Raw genomic sequence first — 21,976 nt, 5'->3', positions numbered from 1 at the left:
AGAGCTATTTTGGCACCGACTCTTGATGTCGTTCAGTCCATAAATGAATACATGATATCTCTGAATCATTCTGAGGGAAGATTGTATTTAAGTTCTGATACAACATGCCACTCGGATAAAAGCGTTGGTTTATTGCATGATGTCCATACCTCTGAATATTTAAATGGGATAAGATGTTCTGGAGTATCAAATCACGAGTTGAACTTGAAAGTTGGAACTCCGGTTATGTTGCTGCGGAACATATATCATTCTCTTGGTTTATGCAATGATACTAGATTGATATTGATGAGGCTCGAAAATCATATTTTGGAAGGACAAATTCTGACTAGAAGTAATGCGGGTCACAAAGTGTTTATTTCAAGAAGGTCTTTGACACCTTCTGATCCATGACTTCCTTTTAAATTTCAAAGAAGACAGTATCATTTGATTGTATCATATGCAATGACAATCAACAAAAATCAGAGTCAATCATTGTCTCATGTAGGACTTTTTTTGAGAAATCTCGTGTTTAGTCATGGTCAGTTGTATGTCGCTGTATCTAGAGTTACCAATCCTAAGGGTATCAAAAACTTGATATGTGATGGCAAGATCAACCAGAAAAATTCAACAACAAACGTTGTTTTTAAGAAAGTTTTCCAAAATTTGTAAGATAATTTGCTTGTTTTCCAATTATATGATATATAATCCATTTAGCTAATTTGAATTTCAACTATTTGTTCAAATGTTCATTTTTACTATTTTTTATCACTAATTATATAAAATAACATCACGTATAATACACGACACCTGTTTTATTTAAAGATTGTCTTTTACAGTTTTTAATTTTTTTTATGTTATTCTTATTAGTTATTGTAAAATTAAATTTTTTTATATTTTAATTTAAGACTCAAAATTTTTGACATCATCTACCAATTTAATCATACAACATGTGACATATAATCCGTGTAAGACACCGGTGGAATATTGGTGTGTATATATATATATACACGAATATCGATATAGTTTGTTGGTGTATGTGACTTTTGGAGTAAATCATTCCCCCTTAGTAATTAATCGCTGTCATAAGAAGGCAGCGATTTTTACAAAACCAAAGCAAGATCAGTAGCGACTCCAAGTGTTTGATTCCTGCTGCTGTTGCTTACGGATCCTAGTCGCAATCGATGGACTGAAGGTCGCCGCAGATTCGTTAAATGGCGGCTTTCTTACCTCAGTTTCAGAGCATCAAGACATCCTTTGATCACGTTGTTCTTGCCGGTAACATTTTGCGATTATTGTCTTTTAGTAGTCTTCCTCACGATTGAGCTACCCTAATCATTGTTCCGGCTTTCAATTTTACACTTCCTTGTTTCTGTGAATTATGATTTGCTCTATTGAGTGACTGAATTATCTTCCCTTTGTAATACTCTAAACGAAGTAGCTGCCCACTTGGAAGTTTGAGCAAGCATTTGTCCAAATGATGCAAATGTCCTCTTTTTAGTATTTATTTTGTCGAAGTTGCGGGTTTAGGTTTTCTAGATGCAGCATTATTACTGCTATTAGTTTGTGGAAATTTGAAATTTTAAAAATTATATGCAGAGCGACATTACATGGTTTGATTTAGTGGTAACATGATAGCCAATACTCGACTAAGTTTCAGTTTCACGATGAACGATTGGACAAATGATGGTCAAGATCCTGGGGTGGAGGTGTTTGTTTTAGTGGTTCAAAGGAACAACTTTTTTTGCGCACAAGAGTCGGTAGATATTTCTGATAGATTTTTGAGTCATTTGCATGTACGGTTGATTAGAGGGCAGACATTGCACTCACGTTAAGTTATTGAATAGCTTACTGGTTAACGAAGATTTTTTTGCATTACGTGTCATCGGCTCACAAGTATCGCACAATTTTGCCATAGTTGAGGATGTCAGTGATCTGTGGCCTGTCATAAAGAATGGATTTGAAGAACGGCTGCCATTCAGAAGTGTTTTCCTGAACAATAAAACCCGCAATCCTGTTAAGGTCGATGAACTACCCGCCGAATTCATATTGACAACAGATGCACGACTTCGTAGTCGGTTTCCACAAGAGCAATCGTTGTTTTGGTTCCGGGAACCATATGCGACTATAGTTCTTGTTACTTGTGAGGTAGTTCTTACAATTTCTGTTACTTTGAGTAGGTAAATATATTTACCCTCTTCTTGCTTGGGTACATGTCCCTACGCGGGAAACTGCTATAATTTCTTCTTACCCTCTTTCTGGTCATGATTATTTTTCATACTGTTTGCTCTTGTCTAGGATCTTGACGAGTTTAAGAACATTCTTAAACCACGCCTGAAACTGATAGTTCAAAATGATGAACGAGAATGGTTTATTGTTTTTGTGTCTAAAGCACCGGCTCACAACGATCAGGCCACCAAGATGGCCAAAAAGGTTTATGCCAAACTTGAAGTTGATTTTAGCTCGAAGAAGAGGGAAAGGTAATAGTTCTTCTATGACATTGTGAAATTCCAGTTATTTTGTGTTCTATAACTGAGTAAAATGTTTGCATCAGACATCAGTTCCGTACTACTTACATTGGCATTTGGTGTTTGTGGGATTATAATGGCCATTTGATTTACATTTTTCCCATCAAAATATTTGATCATTTTTATCATGGTTCGTCTTCTCTTTCAATATTCTCAAATTTATATTATGATTGCTCACATTTAAATCCCATCCTTGTATTATACTGGTATTTTGTAAGAAAAGTGGACCTTAGGTAAAATGCAAACAATATAATAGATGACTATGGTGTCTGACAAGCTATGTTAAGAGCTTCTTTCAAATGCTTTACTCAGGTGCTGCAAACTAGATATGCATGGGCCTGATGCAAATTTCTGGGATGACTTGGAGGCCAAAATCATTGAGTGCATCAGAAACACACTTGATAGACGCATTCATTTTTATGAAGAGGAAATCCGAAAGCTCAGTGAAATGCGATTCATGCCAGTTTGGAACTTCTGCAACTTCTTTATCCTGAAGGTAAAAATTGTTATCTATTTTTACTGGTAGAAGAAGGGAGTGATTCAAGCATACTGCACAACCAGCTGTTCACATAATAAAAGAAACCGAGGGCGTCTGGATCTTCTGCTACAATTTAATGAAGATCTAGCAAATTTTCGCACGCAATCCATGCTCAGAATTAAATTTTTGTGTTAAATATATTGAGCTTTAAGTAATTTAAGTTAATATCTCAGATTTTTTTTTCATTGAATTGTATTTTGTTAAAAAAAATAATAAAATTGTTGGAAGGGGGTATTTTTGGAAAAAAATTGGTATGCCACCAATATGCTCTTACTTTATATATAGTATAGATAGATAAGTCATATGTCATCACAATTGTCAAATGAGCGAGAAGAATTTGAATAATCTTGTCCACAACAAATAAAAACAAAGAAATTTTGTTAGTCTTTTACCTGTCTAGCTATCATCCTTTCCTAATAACTGTCATCCGAACCATTTAATTGTTTGCTGGAATCTATCAACTCTTGTTATTTCTTTCTATATTTATGGTTTTTCGGCATTCAATATCTATTTTTCGAGGAGCAACTTTGTGATATTATTCGCATATCAAGATTTCTCACGAGTATTCCATCTCTGCTGACAGGAAAGTCTGGCTTTTATGTTTGAAATTGCTCATCTACATGAAGATGCATTGCGTGAATACGATGAGCTTGAACTTTGCTATTTAGAAACAGGTGTTCAATGCACTTTTAGTCTTGTTTTACATTGCTTTTTGGAAAGATATGTTTTTATGAGTCATCTTTTCAAATTTTAGTTGAATAGCTGGTATTTGTCATCATTTACGTGCTACACTGGGTCTTCTTCATTCATTTACGAAGATCCATTCTCCATGCGTCATGTATATGATGGTATTGCCCTTGTACTGTTTGCCTGTTGGCGAAAGAAATGGCAATTTGCAAATCAAGGTATTAATATTGATGGTCTTGGAACATAAAAGATATAGAAAAAGGGGCCTACCTTGGACTATCCATGCACTTCTTTAGTAATACATCTGTTTTTTTCCCGACTCTTGTTCTAACTATTTCCTTATTTTGACATTATGGTTTGCTTTATTAACCAGAACATTGGACATATTTGCTTGCTCAAGTAAAATGAACTCGAGTCCTTTCTACATTTTGCACATAATATTGTCTTTTCTGTCATTGTATGTTATTTCTACTGTGCTTTTGTTGTTCCTCTGTCCTCGTCAGTTCTGGTTGCAGTTTATGTAGTTGTGTGGATGTATAACCTGACTTTGTTTTGCATAACTGTGCATTATAGTTAATATGGCTGGAAAGCAAAGGGATTTTGGAGGATTGGATCCAGCAGATGATCAAGCTATTCTTCTTGACCCAGGAAAAAAGGCATTAACTCAGATTGTTCAAGATGACTCATTTAGGGAGTTTGAATTCAGGCAATACCTCTTTGCTTGTCAAGCAAAGGTATGAAAGACTGAGGAGTTGTTTTATTTAGGTTTTGTTGTAGCTTTTTTAATTCATTTGGTCAGTCAATGTACAAACTTTTGTTTTCCAAAATTTGTTCAAAATCTACTTATTTGATTTTTAACAGTAAAATACTGCTCATGTTCGGAATATTAGCTTTCAGTCATTATTTGTATTTGTCTATCCACGTTTATATTTGTTGCCTAGACTTAAATAAGTTGTCTTTCTTTGCAATGTTCTGAGAGTGTTCTGCTGTTACCTCACTTTACTGCAGTTACTTTTCAAACTAAGTCGTCCATTTGAGGTTGCATCAAGGGGTTATTCATTCATAATCAGCTTCTCAAAGGCATTGGCAGTGCATGAGGTAGTTTTCATTTACCTCTGCTTGGTATTTTCCTTTAGTCTCATTTTAGTTGTTCTGAACCGGAAGTTTTCCTATATATCGGGGTTGTTTCAGAGTACATTTCCTTTTTGTATGCGTGAAGTATGGGTAATTACTGCTTGCTTGGCGGTGATTGATGCGACTGCTGCTCATTATAAAGATGGATTAGCAACACCTGATGTGGAAAAGGAGTTTTACCGTGTTCAAGGGGAACTGTATACTTTATGCCGGAGTAAGGTAATATTTTTGTAGTTAAGGTCTAAGGATGGTGCCTAGAAAATTTAATTGTACGTCACTTGCAACTATTTGACCCATATTCCCTAATACGTATTATGGTTTGCATGAGAGATAGCTCTTGATGTATTTATTGTGGACAATTTTTAATCTTGGAATTATTATTCATTACAAATGAAAATAAAGGGCAAAATTTATTTTACAATTTCTTGTTACGAGATCAATGGAACATCATGCTGAAGTGTGTTATGCTGTGGCAGTTTATGAGGCTGGCGTACTTAATTGGCTATGGAGTAGATATAGAAAGGAGTCCGGTCAACAGGTACTTTTCCAATTTTGTGATTATACAATTTCCTTGGTTCTATCTCCCACTCCTTAAAAAGAAACTATATGTATCTGTGTTATCTTGGCACATAATGATGAAATGGATTGTCCCAGAAATGGAATAGTAATTGGCAGTGTACATGAAGTGGAAAATAGTTGCGTTGGAAAAATAAAAACAAACTGTTCGACCACCATTAAGTATTCTGACATGTGACTATTATAACCTATTTATCTTATGAGCAGTGCTTCACTTAGCACACTACCGTGGCCGAAGCCAGCAGTTTGGCCTTCACTTCCATCCAATGCTTCATCTGAGGTGCTTGCAAAAGAAAAGGTGAGTTTCAGTGAACTACTGCCTTTAATTTTCATTTAGATAGCTCAGTACAAGCATAATAAATAAGTTGCCTATTTTTTTTTACCATTTGCTACTGAACATGGAAAAAATTGCTTAATTTTTTGTTAATTAAATATATATGAATACATTTTATGAACTTTATGATAATCTTCAGATGCCTCCACACTTGTAGCTTGGAATTCGAAACTTTCATTTGAGAATTGAATTATGTTAATGCAGTTATTAACTTATTAGTTCATAATTATTATTGTGATTCCTAGTGAGTAAAACTTTCATGAACAGTGGTGTTTTAGATGCATCTGGCATTGCTGTAGACTGTCAATGCCTTTGGTTGTAGTTTACGTGAATGTATGTCTTTTGTGAAAGAGGCGTTTCTTTCCCTTTAACTAACAGACTACTTGAAGGTCTGGCTAGAATTTAAATATTTTGAAATTTCAGCCACCCATGTAGCCCCAGCTTAAAACTGATGGTAGGCTAAACGCTTATTTACATTTAATGCCATTGTGGTATATGGATTGAAGGATATCGTCGAAAAATTGGTACTCGTGCTAGTACTTGCAAAGAACTACTGCTCTAGAAGAGTTATGTTTGCAAGCTTTGAAATGAGGATTTCGGAACTCATTGCTGAAACAATTTCACAGGATGTTGTTCAATATTTAAATTACCAACTTAGTAATGGTGGCAACCTTGCAACTGGAGCTCTACACAACCTTTGAATTTCATTCAGCTTCTCTTTCATGGGATTTGCATCTTAGAAGGGTGTTGAGGGATGATGAGTTAGATGAGCTAAATGCATTGGTAGGTGTTTTAGATAGGGTGAGATTGGTTGAAGTGGTGGACGACATAAAAGTGTGGGACGGGGATTCCTCAGGTGTCTTTTCAGTCAAGTCTTTCTTCGAGTCTTTCTTTCCTAGTAGTGTCTTCCCAGCTTTTTCATTATTCAATGCTATTTGGAAGGCTCCGGTTCCAACTAAGGTTCAAGTTTTCTCTTGGACCGCAGTGTTGGGCAAGGTGCCGACCTCGGATATGATGCAAAGAAGGTGGCCCACTTGTGCTCTATGCCCCAATTGGTGTGTGCTGTGTTGAAAAGAGAGGGAAACACAAGATCACATGTTAATTCATTGTACTTTCACGAGTGGGCTTTGGGCGCGGGCCTTGACAGAGATGAGGTTGGTTTGGGCAGCTCCGAGATCAACGCAAGACTTATTTGCTATTGATCTCGGACATCCTTTGGGCGAGAAAGGGTTAATATTTTGGAGGGTGATCGTTCACGGCGTCTGTTGGTTAGTGTGGCTGGAGAGAAATAGAAGAATTTTTGAAGAAATTGAAGAATCGATCGACGAATGCTGGGAAAGGATCAAAATTCAAGTTTCAACGTGGATAGGATCTCTTGTACTTTTTCAGAATGTTTCCATCTCGGATTTATTACGAGACTGGGCGTTTGCATTTTGTTCATAGGGATAGGTTCTTGAAAGATAGGATCATGCGGATCACTTATCCGCTTTCTGTACATAATCCTTTTATATTAATTTATATAATATGTTTCTTATCAAAAAAAACTTCCTTTCATGATTTGCTTAGAACATACTCTTATCTTATGAAGTTTGGGAGGAGCTTGATCTATCAGTCACTGAAGTACCTAAGCAACTTTTAATAGGTTGAATCATGATCGAGTACAGCATTTATATTTTTAACTCTGTATTTTTATATTCAAAACTTTATATATTTTTTAATTTGCCAAGATGATCAACCACTCACTTCTATGATTTTATGTCGACAAATGTGAATCTTTAAATGTGCTAATTTGTTTTCTTTTTTGTCCTCTTGCTTTCTTGAAGGATCACCTGGTTTTAATTTTAGTGTTTTAGATTGAACTGATTGATCTACTGAAAAGGATGTGTTACTATTATTATATATTGAATGAGTTGTGCCAGAATATGTTCTGATTGAGGTGCATCCCACTACCTGTTCTTCTTTGGAAATACAGGCTACCTATGAGAGCACCATGCATTTCATTCTTAGGCTTGTTTCATTATAGTGAAGCCTTTCTTCCTTTGCCACTATTTTTTCTTACTATTGATTGTAGTTACTGTGTAGATCTCCATTTTTTCCCCTGATTTAGCCATCCAATTGCTGTAACTATTTACAAGTCTTTAAACAAGACATTTTAGTAGTTGTTTATGCTAGAGTTATAGTGTTTTGGTGCCTTCCACTTTTGAATCTTTCTACTTTGTTTGTATAGATAATACTCCAAGAAACTTCACGGCCTAAACACTTCGGCATTCAGAGGAGGCCACTGCCTCTCGAGCCATCTCTTCTTTTGCGTGAGGCAAATCGTCGCAGGGCTTCTCTCTCAGCTGGAAATATATTTGAATTGTTTGATGGTCGTCCAAATGCTGTCGAGGGGTAATTAAACTCAAAGATTGGATCATTTATAATTTTATTTGCTTAACAATATTTCTCCCTTACATGGTCAAAAGAGCAAAGAGAAAGGTTACTTCGACTCAATATTTGAACTTCTCTGGCTGAAATCTTATTATTCCTTTGTGTATTGACGAAGCCAAATTACAATCCAGATCTTTACCCAAGGAATTGGCTCATAATTTCCTGTGTTTTATTCCTGTAAAAACACATTTACTATCTGGACTGTAAAAGTTAATGCTCTACCCCTTATCATTGAAGCATCAACTCCATCAGTTAATTGAATATTCCTTGAAGGGCCCATAACATTAATCATTAATTAAAGCTGCTTCTATAGGTTGCTTGACATTTATGTCTCCCAAACCATGTAGCTGTTTCTGTTTTGTGTTCATATCATCAAATACCATAACACTACCTATGATTTTCTACTTTGGAATTGGAACGTACAAAGGAAAAATGATGGATGAAATGCTTGAACAATGGATTCCGACTTTAGTTAGTCTGGATCTTATACAGATAATGTGTTCGTTCTCTAGGAAAACTTCTTGAATATATCCTCATTGAAGCTCTATATTTATATGTTAAATGCTCAAGATGGGAATTTAGAATCCTTCTGAGCACTCTGGAAAATCTCAAGTATAAATTCTAAAAGACAACTAAGGAAAGACGCTGCATGTTCGCTTTTTACTGGTTTTTGTCAGTACTTGAGAGCCATGACAAATGATATCGGCCTTGATGGCATCCCCTGGGAACACAAACAAGTTTGGGAACAGTAATGATGGTGCCTCTCTTCTGACAGTTGGCGTTGGCATTGGCATTTGATTATGGCAATGGCTGTTGAATGTGTCACTACCAACCTCCTTTGCGCCTTAGGAATAGTGGTGGCTTGAAAATATCGAAACTGGTCACTGCATGAGTTATCATGGGTATTTTGTAGGATGTGACTTGATATTCTAGAAGCGCACTTCAATTCGGCATATAATTCCTTATAACCCTTTTTTAACCAGTGCTTCTTCAGGTTTAATGGAACAAGTCCAATAAGAGTTATTAATTGCTGTGGAAAATCAGTTGTTATTTGAAACAAGAATTAGAAAGAAAACTTTCTTGCTTAGGTCTCATTAACAAAGATACACAATTTATACATTCTTGTCTACGTACAATTTAAGGAAGTAAATAATAAGAAAATTATATTGTAGATACTTTCCTATTCTATCTAAGGAAAAAATACAACAGAATATATTTTCAATATTCTCCAACACTCCCCCTCAAGCTTAGGAATAGATATTGCGCATTCCAAGCTTGCTCAGTAGATCTTCATGACTTGGTTTAGGGAGACTCTTTGTTAGGATATCCGCCTCTTGTGCTTAGAGGAAATATAACATAAATTGATGTCTCCTTCCTCAATTTCGTTCTTGATGAAGCTTCGATCAATTCTTACATGTTTCATTCGATCATGCTGAATAGGATTTTTTACAATGCTAATGGCAGATTTGCTGTCACTGTACGACTTTGTAGGATGGTGAATGGGAATTTGCAAGTCCTGCATTATTCTCTCAAGCCATATAACTTCACACGTTCCTTGAGCAATAGCCCGATACTCTGCTTCTGCACTACTCCTTGCCACGACTGACTATTTTTTACTCCTCCAAGTAACCAAGTTTCCCCATAGCTTGGTGCAATATCCTGAAGTTGATTTGCTATCCTCACTCCTTGCCCAGTCAGCATCAACATAACCTTAATACTTCTGTTCTCATTTTTTTGGAGCATCAGCCCTCTACCTGGTGTCCGTTTAAGATATCTCAGAATGTGATTCACTGCCTCTAGATGTCTCTGGGTCGGTGAATGCATGAATCGACTTACAACACTCACAGCATATGCAATGTCTGGTCGTGTAAGGGAGAGGTAAATCAACCTACCAACTAGGCGCTGGTATCTCCCTGTGTCCATAGAAGGGTCATCATCTTTAATCTTGCTTCTCCAATTTCTTTCCATTCGAGTTCCCACTGGTTTGCATCCCAACTTCACAGTTTCTTTCAGTAGTTCAAGGGTGTATTTTCTCTGAGAGATGAAAATACCTTCCTTACTTCTAGCCACTTCCATCCCAAGGAAATATTTCAAGGGTCCTAAATCCTTTACTTGGAATTCTTCCTTCAGCTGATTCTTGAGCTTCTGGATTTCGGTAATATCATCTCCTGTGATGATGATATCATCCACGTACACAATTAGAATGACTTTTTTTTTCATCTTCTCCCCTTTTTATGAACATAGTGTGTTCTGCCTTTCCTTGAACATATCCAAATCGGATAAGAGTCGAACTGAATTTAGTAAACCATGCACGTGGGGACTGTTTCAAACCATACAGTGACTTTCTAAGCTTGCAGATTTTACCTTGTTCTTGTTCTAACTCAAACCCCGGTGGAATCTTCATATACACTTCTTCCTCAAGATTTCCATTCAAAAACGCATTCTTTACATCAAGTTGATGCAATTCCCAAACTAGATTTGCTGCCAAAGACAGGAGAACACGAATAGAATTGAGCTTTGCCACTGGAGCAAACGTTTCTTCATAATCAATTCCATATGTTTGTGTGAAGCCTTGTGCTACTAACCGAGCCTTGTACCTTTCAACTTCTCCATCTTCCTTGTATTTTACAGTAAAGACCCATCTACTCCCAACAACTTTCTTATCCTTTGGTAAGTCACCCACTTCCCAAGTTTTGTTTTCATGTAATGCCCTAATCTCTTCCTGCACGGCAGCATTCCACTTTGGGTCTTTTAGAGCTTCATAAATATCTTTTGGCACTTTTACATCATCAATCTTTGCTGTAAAGGCTTTAAAAGAGGGAGATAATATGCTGCAAGTTAGAAAATTTGAGATAGGATGTTTAGTGCATGATCTTACCCTTTTCCGTATTGCAATGGGCACCTCCAAGTCATTGTTCGTACCAGAAACCGATTCTTGGTTCAATAATTGACTGTGCTGAGGAGCTTTAGGCCTGCGAGAATAGGTTTGAAGAGGTTTCATGGAATTCTGTTTTTCCCATTGAGCTTGATGTGAAACTGGAATTGGTGTACTCTCGTGTTCATGCATTGGTTCAGTAGGTGCAGAAGATATATGTAAAGGAGAGACATCTTGTGAGATAGGCAATGACACGGTGGGATCCCAATGACTGTTTTCATCAAAACTCTCCCCCTGAAAACTGTCCTTGGAATAGAATAACTTATTTTCAAAAAAAGTGACATCACAAGAGACAAACCAACGCTTAAGGAAAGGAGAATAGCATTTGTATCCTTTTTGGGTCGGAGAATACCCATCGAAGACACATTTAAATGCTTTGGGATCGAGTTTACTTCGATTTGGCTGTGTAAGGAGTTCTGAATTTAAGTGTCTTTGAAGGTAGACGATTAATTAAATAGGTGGACGTAAGAATGGCCTCCCCCAAAAAAGAATTAGGAACAGAACTAGTGAACATAAGTGATCGAGCTACTTCCAACAAATGACGGTTTTTTCGTTCAGCAACCCCGTTTTGCTTAGGTGTGTCAACACACGAACTTTGGTGGTGTATCCCATTATCCCCCATATATTGACAAAAATCACGAGAGAAATATTCCTTACCATTATCTGTTTGAAGAACCTGGATAGTGGATTGGAAAACATTTTGGACAAATTTGTGAAATTGTTTAAACCAGTGAAACGCCTCTGATTTATCTTTCATCAAATAGACCCAGCAAACCCGAGTATGGTCATCAATGAAAGTAATAAACCAGTGAGTTCGATTCAGATTAGATATGCGAGACGGACCCCAAATATCACTATGAATCAAGTGAAATGGTTTTGTGGGTTTATATGTATGGGGCAGATAAGTACTTCTGGGTTGTTTTGCAAGAACACAATGCTCACACTGAAACAAAACTTTCTTTTTATTGATGAAAAGATGAGGATACAAAATTTTCATATAAGAGAAACTAGGATGTCCCAAACGTTGATGCCATATCAAAATATCAGAATTGGAAACAACAGATAATGACCTTCTATTGTTTGACTCAATACTACTGGAATTCTCAACTCTCGAAAGGTAGTATAGGCCATTTTTCTTCTCAGCACTGCCAATCATCTTCCCCGAAGAACGATCCTGAAATTCACAATGAGAGGAGAAAAAAGTCACTACACAATCCATATTATGTGTCAACTTACTAACAGACAACAGATTGTATGTCAAACTCGGCACAAAAAGAACAAATTTCAATATCATATTGGGTAAGCAAACCGTCCCCTGGCCCACGGCTGGTGAGGTTTTTCCATCTGCTACCCACACATTTATTCTGTCGTGACAGTTGGTATAATCATCAAGGACTTTTATGGACCCTGTCATATGATCTGAAGCCCCGGTATCTACAATCCAACAATTAGGTTGTTGTGACGTGGACAGAAAAGTTTGGCTGATTGTACCTGTTTGTGCCATAGCAATAGTGGGAGATTTAGAGTTGTGACTATCAGTATTTGTTGAAAGTTTGGTCTGGTGGAGGAATTGTCGTAGCATGTCTTCAAGTCCAGCGTTGGTAGTGGTCCGTGATTCAGCCAAGTGAGCAGATTTTTGGTTCTTGTGTAGTTTTCGTGGCTTCCAATCAGCAGGTTTTCCATGCAAATCCCAACAAGTTTCACGTGTGTGATATGGTTTATTACAATAATCACACACAGGTTTGTCAAAAGACGAAGTGTGTCGACCATTGCTATGTTTGTTTGTCACAAGGGCAGAACCTCGAGTTTCCAAAGGTTGTGAGTCTTGCTGTGAGGAAGTGAGCATCACACGTTTCCTGCTTTCTTCTCGCCTCACTTCAGCAAACGATTCACGCAGACTTGGGAAGGGGCTTCATACCCAGTAACCTCCCACGCACTTCATCTAAGTCTGGATTCAGCCCATGCAAGAAATCAAATATGCGTTCCTTTTCAAGCATTTTTTTGTACTTCTCTGCATCAGTCGGACATGCCCATCCACTTTCATAAAAAAGATCAATTTCTTGCCACAATTCCATGAGGGAATTGTAATATTCAGTAACAGTGAGACCACCTTGTTTGGTGTTACGGATTTTGGAGCGAATCTCGAAACATTGAGATGTATTTTCGAGATCAAAATAAATTTCTTGGACTGCATCCTAGATCTCCATAGCAGTCTGGTAAAACAGATATGTTCGACCGATGCTTGGTTCCATAGAGTTGATGAGCCACGCCATGACAATCGAATTTTCAGCTTCCCAAGTGCTATATCCAGCTGTTGTTTTTCCAGGAGCCTTGATAGCCCCAGTTAAGTAGCCAACTTTTCCTCTTCCCTTGATGACAAGCATCACTGACTTAAACCATTCTCGAAAATTTACACCATTGAGTTTGTGCCGAGTAATTTGTAGTGACTGGTTGTCGAACGAGGGAGTAGGAGAGGATTTGGATGCGGGTACTGGAATTTCCAGAGTTGACTCGTCTTTGGTGGTCATATTGTAACAGTGAAACAAGACAAAAGTGAACAAAGACAAGGCGACAGTATTGCCGGCTTTGATACCATGAAACAAGAATTAGAAAGAAAACTTTCTTGCTTAGGTCTCATTAACAAAGATACACAATTTATACATTCTTGTCTACGTACAATTGAAGGAAGTAAATTGTGGAGAAAATAGAAGGAAATATCGTGTTTGTGTAGAGATATTCTGTGAATATTTGTTTCTTTAGTACATAGGCTAATTAAGGATAATTAGTCCTATATTTATGGTATTGTGCCTAGAATTAAATCTGATTATTCTGTATAAATCAGTAGACATAGTGCTATGTAAAACTAGAGAAAAAACTCATCATATTCTTTAGAAATATACTTCTCATTTTTTGTGATGGATTTAATTCTTTATCCTTATTCTTCTGCTGCGCCTTTCTACATGGTATCAAAGCCTGAACTTTGATTACCCAGTCATGATCGTTCCGTAGAGTTTGAAATTAACAGCTCTAACGTGAATAGCAAATAAACAAGCGGTAACCCAGGCGATGAAGATGCAGCGCTCAGTCCTTAGGGTTTTGGAAGTCCCTGCCCTTATAGATTAAATTGATCGCTCTCTTTTTTTGGGCCTCTTTTACTTCACTTTCACTTTGGGCCCTGGAATTAGCAGCCCAAACAGAAATCTAAAAAATCTGTTTCCAAAGGAGTCATGATTTCAGATACATATGCAGTCTATCCGCATGTGCTACAAAACTGCTCAACTCAGTCAACCATTCTCGGATTGAATGGTAAAAAGTTTTTTGAGTGGGCCCACTCGAGTCAAATAGCAATTGATGGCAGAGGATGTAGTTATTTGAAAGGAGAAATTCTGGAAATTTATAAAGAGAAGCCATGTGGTGGTTCGAAAGCTTATCAAGCTGGACAAGGAAAACAAGGTTATTTTAGCACTCCTCTTCAGGGGGAGGATAAATGTGAAGACTCGTTTGATCTAGATCTTGAGACAACAAAAGATTTGATCAAAGTTCCGAATTTTGATTTCATGATTAATGTGGATATGAACACACCTAATCGGGTGCAACTTCAGAATATGGATACTAGAACAGGAGATGAGGATATTGGGAGATTTGGGCAAGTCTACACAAGACGACCTCAAAGTAATCAAGATACCATAGCTCAGCACAACCAAACGTATGAGCCGAGAATGGATTCTAGCCTTCAAACCCATTCAGACACAGGTAATGTACCTAAACCTCCCTCTGTTGAACTAGAATCCTCAGAGCCCTTGGACCTTCCTATTGCGCTTAGGAAAGGTGTAAGGGCATGCACCAAACATCCTCTTTCTAATCATGTATCCTATAATAAGATATCTAAATCTTATTCTAGTTTTATCTCACAGTTGCATAGTGTGGATGTTCCTAAGACTATACAGGAAGCTCTAAGAACTCCGGAATGGAAGAAGGCTGTCCTTGAGGAAATGGATGCGCTGAAAAAGAATGAAACATGGGAAATTGACAATCTTCCTGAAGGGAAACAGACAGTGGGATGCAAATGGGTGTTCACAGTGAAGCTTAATTCAGATGGATCTTTAGAACGCTACAAAGCGAGACTTGTGGCTAAGGGATTCACACAAACATATGGAATTGACTATCAAGAGACTTTCGCTCCTGTTGCGAAATTAAATACAATACGAATATTGTTGTCCTTAGCTGTGAATCTAGATTGGCCTCTAAATCAGTTGGATGTAAAAAATGCGTTTCTCAATGGTGAGTTAGAAGAAGAGGTGTTCATGGATGCTCCACCAGGATTTGAAAAACAATTTGATGGGAAAGTGTGTAAACTGATGAAATCTCTTTATGGATTGAAGCAATCACCACGAGCCTGGTTCGAGAGATTTTCCAAATCAGTCAAGAAACAAGGTTATACTCAGGGACAATCAGATCATACAATGTTCGTAAGACATACGAATCAAGGTAAAATGGCTATTCTAATTGTTTATGTGGATGATATAATTCTTACAGGAAGTGATGAAGAGGAGATAAACAGATTAAAGAGAAGCCTTTCATCAGAATTTGAAATAAAGGACTTGGGTTCCCTACGTTATTTCTTGGGCATGGAAGTTGCTAGATCAAGGAAGGGTATATATGTATCACAGAAAAAATATGTTTTGGATTTGCTAGAAGAAACGGGGATGAGTGGATGTAGGCCTAGTGATACGCCCATGGATCCAAATCAGAAGTTGGGTACAGAATCAAATGGAATTCCTGTTGAAAAAATGAGATATCAACGTCTTGTGGGAAAGCTAATTTATCTTTCACATACAAGACCTGACATTGCCTTTGCTGTGAGTGTGGTTAGTCAGTTCATGCACTCACCATACGAAGAACATTTGGAGGCAGTGTACAAGATTTTGAGATATCTGAAGAATTCACCGGGAAAAGGATTATTGTTTCAGAAAACGAATCAGAGGAGCATAGAAGCCTTTACAGATGCAGATTGGGCAGGATCAATATCTGATAGAAGATCCACTTTAGGGTATTGTACCTTCTTATGGGGAAATCTTGTTACTTGGAGAAGCAAGAAGCAAAATGTCGTGGCTCGAAGTAGTGCTGAAGCAGAATTAAGAGCTATGGCAAATGGAGTATGTGAATTACTATGGTTGAAGTTGGTTCTAAAAGAACTCAAGCTAGAAGCAGATGTTCCCATGAGATTGTTTTGTGACAACAAATCTGCAATTAGTGTTGCAAACAATCCAGTTCAACATGATCGTACTAAGCACATCGAAGTTGATAAACATTTTATCAAAGAGAAACTGGAGAATGGAATCATTTGCATGCCATTTGTCACATCCGAACAGCAGGTTGCCGATGCATTGACAAAGGGACATTTCAGACCAAAATTCGATGATTTCAGAAGCAAGTTGGGCATGATAGATATCTTTGCTCCAACTTGAGGGGGAGTGTGGAGAAAATAGAAGGAAATATCGTGTTTGTGTAGAGATATTCTGTGAATATTTGTTTCTTTAGTACATAGGCTAATTAAGGATAATTAGTCCTATATTTATGGTATTATGCCTAGAATTAAATCTGATTATTCTGTATAAATCAGTAGACACAGCGCTATGTAAAACTAGAGAAAAAACTCATCATATTCTTTAGAAATATACTTCTCATTTTCTGTGATGGATTTAATTCTTTATCCTTATTCTTCTGCTGCGCCTTTCTACATAAATAATAAGAAAATTATATTGTAGATACTTTCCTATTCTATCTAAGGAAAAAATACAACAGAATATATTTTCAATATTCTCCAACATTATTACTTATTACTTAATATGTGCAAAAGCAAAATGTCACTAATTGTGTTCAATGCCTAGAACTTTGTTCATTTCTAAATATTTGAATCTCTATTTTAACTTCAACTCGTTTTTGGATTTATTTGATATTTGGTCTTTCCGTTCATCTCGGAAAATTCATTCATTCTAGAAGTAAGTTGCCACTGAGAAAAGATTTCCATTTCAATTCTGGTATAAAAAGGACAGTTTACAAATTACCTTGGGAGATTATCTTCTCTCTCTGGGCTTTTCCCCCCTGGGTTATTTGCTTCATTCCACTGGGGTTGGATATATGGGAACTTTATACTTTCGGGTTGTGAGTTTTTTTCCGCCATTTTCAACTTGTTTTTCGTTGGCAGTTCAGGACTGATATCCCCATCGCCAAAAGTGAATGCAATATCCATGACGCGGACCCTCTCTTCACCTAACAATTTTGAGGGTTCAATTGACCGGCCTATGAGGCTTGCTGAAATATATGTTGCTGCTGAACATGCCTTACGGAATACAATTTCTGATGCGGAACTGTGGAAATCATTTTCCTCTGTTACTGAATTTGAGGTAGTGACTTGAAGGATTCACTATTCTGTCCAAGTAATGGATTAAGTCTCTTCCAACATTCTTTCTCTGGTTTTCGTCTAAAAAATCGCATGCATCTACGTTTACATGCTCAGAGAGATTTGAATTTAATTTACTTAAGTTCTAGATATTCTTTTCCAATCTTAAGTTATGATGTATATGAGTATATCTAATTGGAAGCTGTAATTTCACAAGGAAATGGAGTTTTTTCCTTTATTTAATCTTTTTAGAGCTTCTCATCTTTTTTTCTCATATTTGCCTCAAAAGATATAACATTATGTGGCCACTTTTGTATTACAGTGAGTTTATTGCTGGTTGTGTTGGGTCACATTTCATTTCTTTGGTCTGATCTTTTGCGCGATCTGGGCTTCTTGCGTTTCAGCAAAAGTATCTGGATCTGTCAAAAGGTGCAGCAAATAATTACCATAATTCGTGGTGGAAGAGACATGGGGTTGTCCTTGATGGTGAAATTGCTGCTGTCTACCATAAGCGCTCAAATTATGATATTGCAGCAAATCTGTATGAGAAAGTTTGTGCACTTTATGCGGGTGAAGGATGGGAGAACTTATTGGCTGAAGTCCTCCCAAATTTGGCAGAGTGTCAAAAGATACTGAATGATCAAGCTGGCTATTTATCCTCTTGTGTGAGATTGTTGTCATTGGATAAAGGATTATTCTCAATAAAAGAGCGACAAGCATTTCAATCTGAAGTCGTCCGTCTTGCTCATAGTGAAATGGAGCATCCTGTGCCCCTAGATGTATCATCCCTAATAACATTTTCTGGCAATCCGGGGCCTGCTCTGGAGCTTTGTGATGGGGACCCTGGCACTCTCTCTGTAACTCTGTGGAGTGGATTTCCAGATGATATAACTCTTGAATCACTTAGTCTTACGCTGACAGCTACACATAATACCGATGAAGGAGCCAAGGTACTTGTTCTGTGTGACAATCCAACTTCCTTGATGTCATGTAATGATAATGAATCTTTTGCATTTCGTCACATTTTATTTCTCTTGAACGTGTAGGCAATAAAGAGCTCTGATGCTATCGTTCTAATGCCTGGGAAGAATACAATCACCCTTCCAGTGCCCCCCCAAAAACCTGGTTCCTATGTATTGGGGGCTCTCACGGGACATATCGGTCAATTGAGTTTCAGATCTCATAGTTTTTCAAGAGTTGGCCCTGTGGACACTGATGATTTTATGAGTTACGAGAAACCAACGAGACCAATCTTGAAGGTAATCAATCACATTATGCATGGAAATTGAAACAATACTTTTTTGCTGAATTGGAAATGTTATCAGTGCTTGCATGAATGGAATTTCTATCCTTTCATTACTTGGACATTTTTGTTATCTGTGTATACCTTTTATGCTTTTCCACCTAAGAGATTCACTTATTTTATGCTATTGTCTAGGTGGCAAAACCAAGGCCTCTGGTTGATCTTGCTGCTGCTATTGCATCGGCTTTGCTGATGAATGAATTGCAGTGGGTTGGAATAATTGTTACACCAATTAACTACTCCCTGAAGGGTGCTGTACTGCACATAGACACCGGTCCTGGCTTGAGGATTGAGGAGACTCATGGCTTTGAGATCGAAAAGCACAGAGAAGAAGCGTCACAGAATAGATCCAACTTGACTGATCCAGCGGACTATGTTTCTCGTACTGGAGCTGTAGTCAATAAATTGGCTCTTGAAGACGGCAAAATCAAGTTGCCCGATTGGGCAAGCAATATCACCTCGGTTTTATGGATTCCACTGCGGGCAGTTAGTGATGGGATAGCTAGGGGAGCGACTGCTGGTTAGTCATTTGCACAGACTTGTGGTATTCCATATCCTTCTATGGTTAAGGTTTGCCACTATATTCATTCATATCTTGATAGGGATGGTTGTACCCCAAGGACAGAGTATGGTGGATGGTTTGAGGATGATAGCTCTGAAACTTGAGTTTGGAGTTTCTCATAACCAGATGTTTGAAAAGTATCATTTTCTTTTGCCTTCTGATATCATTTTCTTCTTTGTTTTACCAAAGAATTTGGAGTCAAATCTAAAGCAATTGCGATCAATCACAGGACAATTGCCGTGCATTTTACAGATCCTTTTGATGTGAGTACACGTGTTACAGACAAATGCGATGATGGTACTTTGCTTTTGCAGGTATTTATTGCACAATTTTCTTAACCAGCCACATTCTTAAAGTTGTAGACTAATGAACTTGTACTACATTCTTGTTATATTTGTTCACCAAATGGTGATTGTGTGGCATTTACTTTTATTATTGTGCACAACCAGGCGAATTTAACCTCCAAAACAAGGTTTAGGTTTTTTAATTGACTTGTATGACAAGGGTTGTGAAAAAATGTATCTTCCATGTTATTTCTCCCAACGTTCTACTTTTTTGCAGGTCATACTGCAGTCCCAGGTGAAAGCTTCGCTTACCATCCATGATAATTGGCTGGACCTTCAAGATTGCTTTGATCATACTGGCAAAGGTGATGGAAGACCTGTCTCCAGGTTCTTTCCATTGATTGTTTCTCCTAAATCCAAAGCTGGAATGCTGTTTAGCATCTGCTTGGCGGACACATCGACCGATGGTACGTTCAACATTGGTTCCTTTCACTATTATTTTGCTTTCCCTTTGATTCAACTATTTAACTTTAGTACTGGGTTATTGTACATCTGCAGTCAACATGATGATAGTCGATATGATCCATCCTTCTCAGTTGCTCACGCATTGCACCATATTCATATTGTTATTGACAAGACCTTTGGGGACACAGTCTTTCAAATTTCAAATAAATTTTTACATATTGTCAAGTATAAAAATGTTATCATTAGTTGGAGCAGACAGGAATATCAAGGATTGATTGGTTACTGTACCTGCTAGGAATCAACATTTATCCTAGCCTTACAAAGCTTTGTCCTTGCATCTGGAACCCTTTTGGCTCCATGGAACACTCCTTAGTTTAAATAAATTAATCTATGATTTTCAATCGTAGCCTTTCATTCTTTTCACAGTGGCACTTCATAAAATTTTCTCGACCAAACTAAAATTTGATGTGATGTTTTGTCATGATTAGATATACTTTCCTTAAATTACATGCTCTACAACCGCTTTGTTTTGTTATTATCTGTATATCTTCCTCATACAGATGATATGAAAGAGCTGCGTCCAGATAGTATATTAAATATCAGATACAAAATATGCGGATCTAGAAAGCTTGGAGCTCATACCCCTGTGGCTGATGAACTTTCAGAATCTGGTAATGATGACGAACTATTTTTCACCTTTAGGAGTGCCCTTACTTTACAGAGACCAGTTCTGGACCCTTGCCTTGCGGTTGGTTTCCTTCCTCTCCCTTCAAGTGGTCTCCGAGTTGGACAGCTTGTGACCATTGAATGGAGGGTTGAACGGTTAAAGAATTCGGAGAATGGTGCCGCTGACAACTTAGTGAGTCTTTTAAGATTTTGTTTTTCTTAAATATTCAAGGCTAAAAAATAATTATTTCGTTTCAATTCTACCTAGGCCACCATTTTGATGTTTGCCATGAATGAGTTGATTTATTTCACCAAGTAGATGACAGGTGTAGCAAGGAGTCTCATTTGTAATGATTTGTTATCTATGATCATGTTGTTAATTGCCCATTCAATATTCGGTTCCTTGACATGACAAAGTTTAGCCATTATAAACTTACAGAAGAAAACTGTCCGATATTCAAATAAAACGACTGGAATCGTACTAAATTGCAGTAGGCACATAATCCACTGGAATGTCTTATTTCTTTCCTGTGACAGGATGAGGTGTTATACGAAGTCAATGTTAATTCTGAGAACTGGATGATTGCTGGAAGAAAAAGAGGATACGTTTCACTCTCCACAAAACAAGGCATCTCTACATCCTTATTGTTTTCCTCTTCCCCCCTCTTTTTATCTTAGCATCGGGCCGTCCTTAGTGAATTTCATCTTTTTCTCCAGGTTCCAGAATCGTGGTCTCAATATTGTTCTTGCCCTTGGTGGCTGGATATGTTCGTCCCCCGCAACTTGGCTTGCCTGACGTCAAAGAAGCAAATATAAGCTGCAATCCACCTGGACCGCACTTGGTTTGTGTTTTGCCTCCTGCACTTAGTTCCTCGTTCTGTATACCTGCTTGACCGCCTCTCTTTGGTACCATATGTTGTAGAGTATTACAAAGTGTGTCGTTCTCTTCGATTTTTCATGTTGCAATGACACTGTTCGAAAATTTTCATGATCTTTGATTTAGTTATCCAATTTTTGGGTATTCAATTTTTTTAAAACTCAATTTTACTGATGAGGATACTTTTGCATTGTAGTGACTCGAGTAGTGTTGCATTTAGGATACTGTGGAGATTAGAAAAATATGGATTTGTTTGTGTACACTTTTGTCCAAATGAA

The 21,976-nt window shown here is 37.5% G+C and overlaps 1 protein-coding gene across 1 annotated transcript; it reads left to right on the top strand.

The window, feature by feature from the left end:
- The first annotated feature begins 1,025 nt into the window (after nt 1–1,025).
- LOC140876327 (trafficking protein particle complex II-specific subunit 130 homolog) lies at nt 1,026–21,976 on the top strand. Its single transcript, XM_073280265.1, has 21 exons — nt 1,026–1,254; nt 1,895–2,124; nt 2,275–2,456; nt 2,817–3,000; nt 3,626–3,716; nt 4,303–4,463; nt 4,738–4,827; nt 4,921–5,082; nt 5,340–5,401; nt 5,647–5,737; nt 8,001–8,164; nt 17,347–17,545; nt 17,946–18,491; nt 18,588–18,800; nt 18,980–19,364; nt 19,447–19,543; nt 19,636–19,720; nt 19,968–20,157; nt 20,716–21,014; nt 21,359–21,449; nt 21,539–21,976. Exons 1-21 carry the CDS (start codon nt 1,191–1,193, stop codon nt 21,712–21,714), a joined length of 3,762 nt encoding a protein of 1,253 aa, XP_073136366.1. The 5' UTR covers nt 1,026–1,190; the 3' UTR covers nt 21,715–21,976.

This window comes from Henckelia pumila, chromosome 1 (genome assembly GCF_033568475.1).
Source record: "Henckelia pumila isolate YLH828 chromosome 1, ASM3356847v2, whole genome shotgun sequence".
Classification (NCBI taxonomy): domain Eukaryota; kingdom Viridiplantae; phylum Streptophyta; class Magnoliopsida; order Lamiales; family Gesneriaceae; genus Henckelia; species Henckelia pumila.
This window is presented reverse-complemented; position numbering and strand designations above follow the sequence as displayed.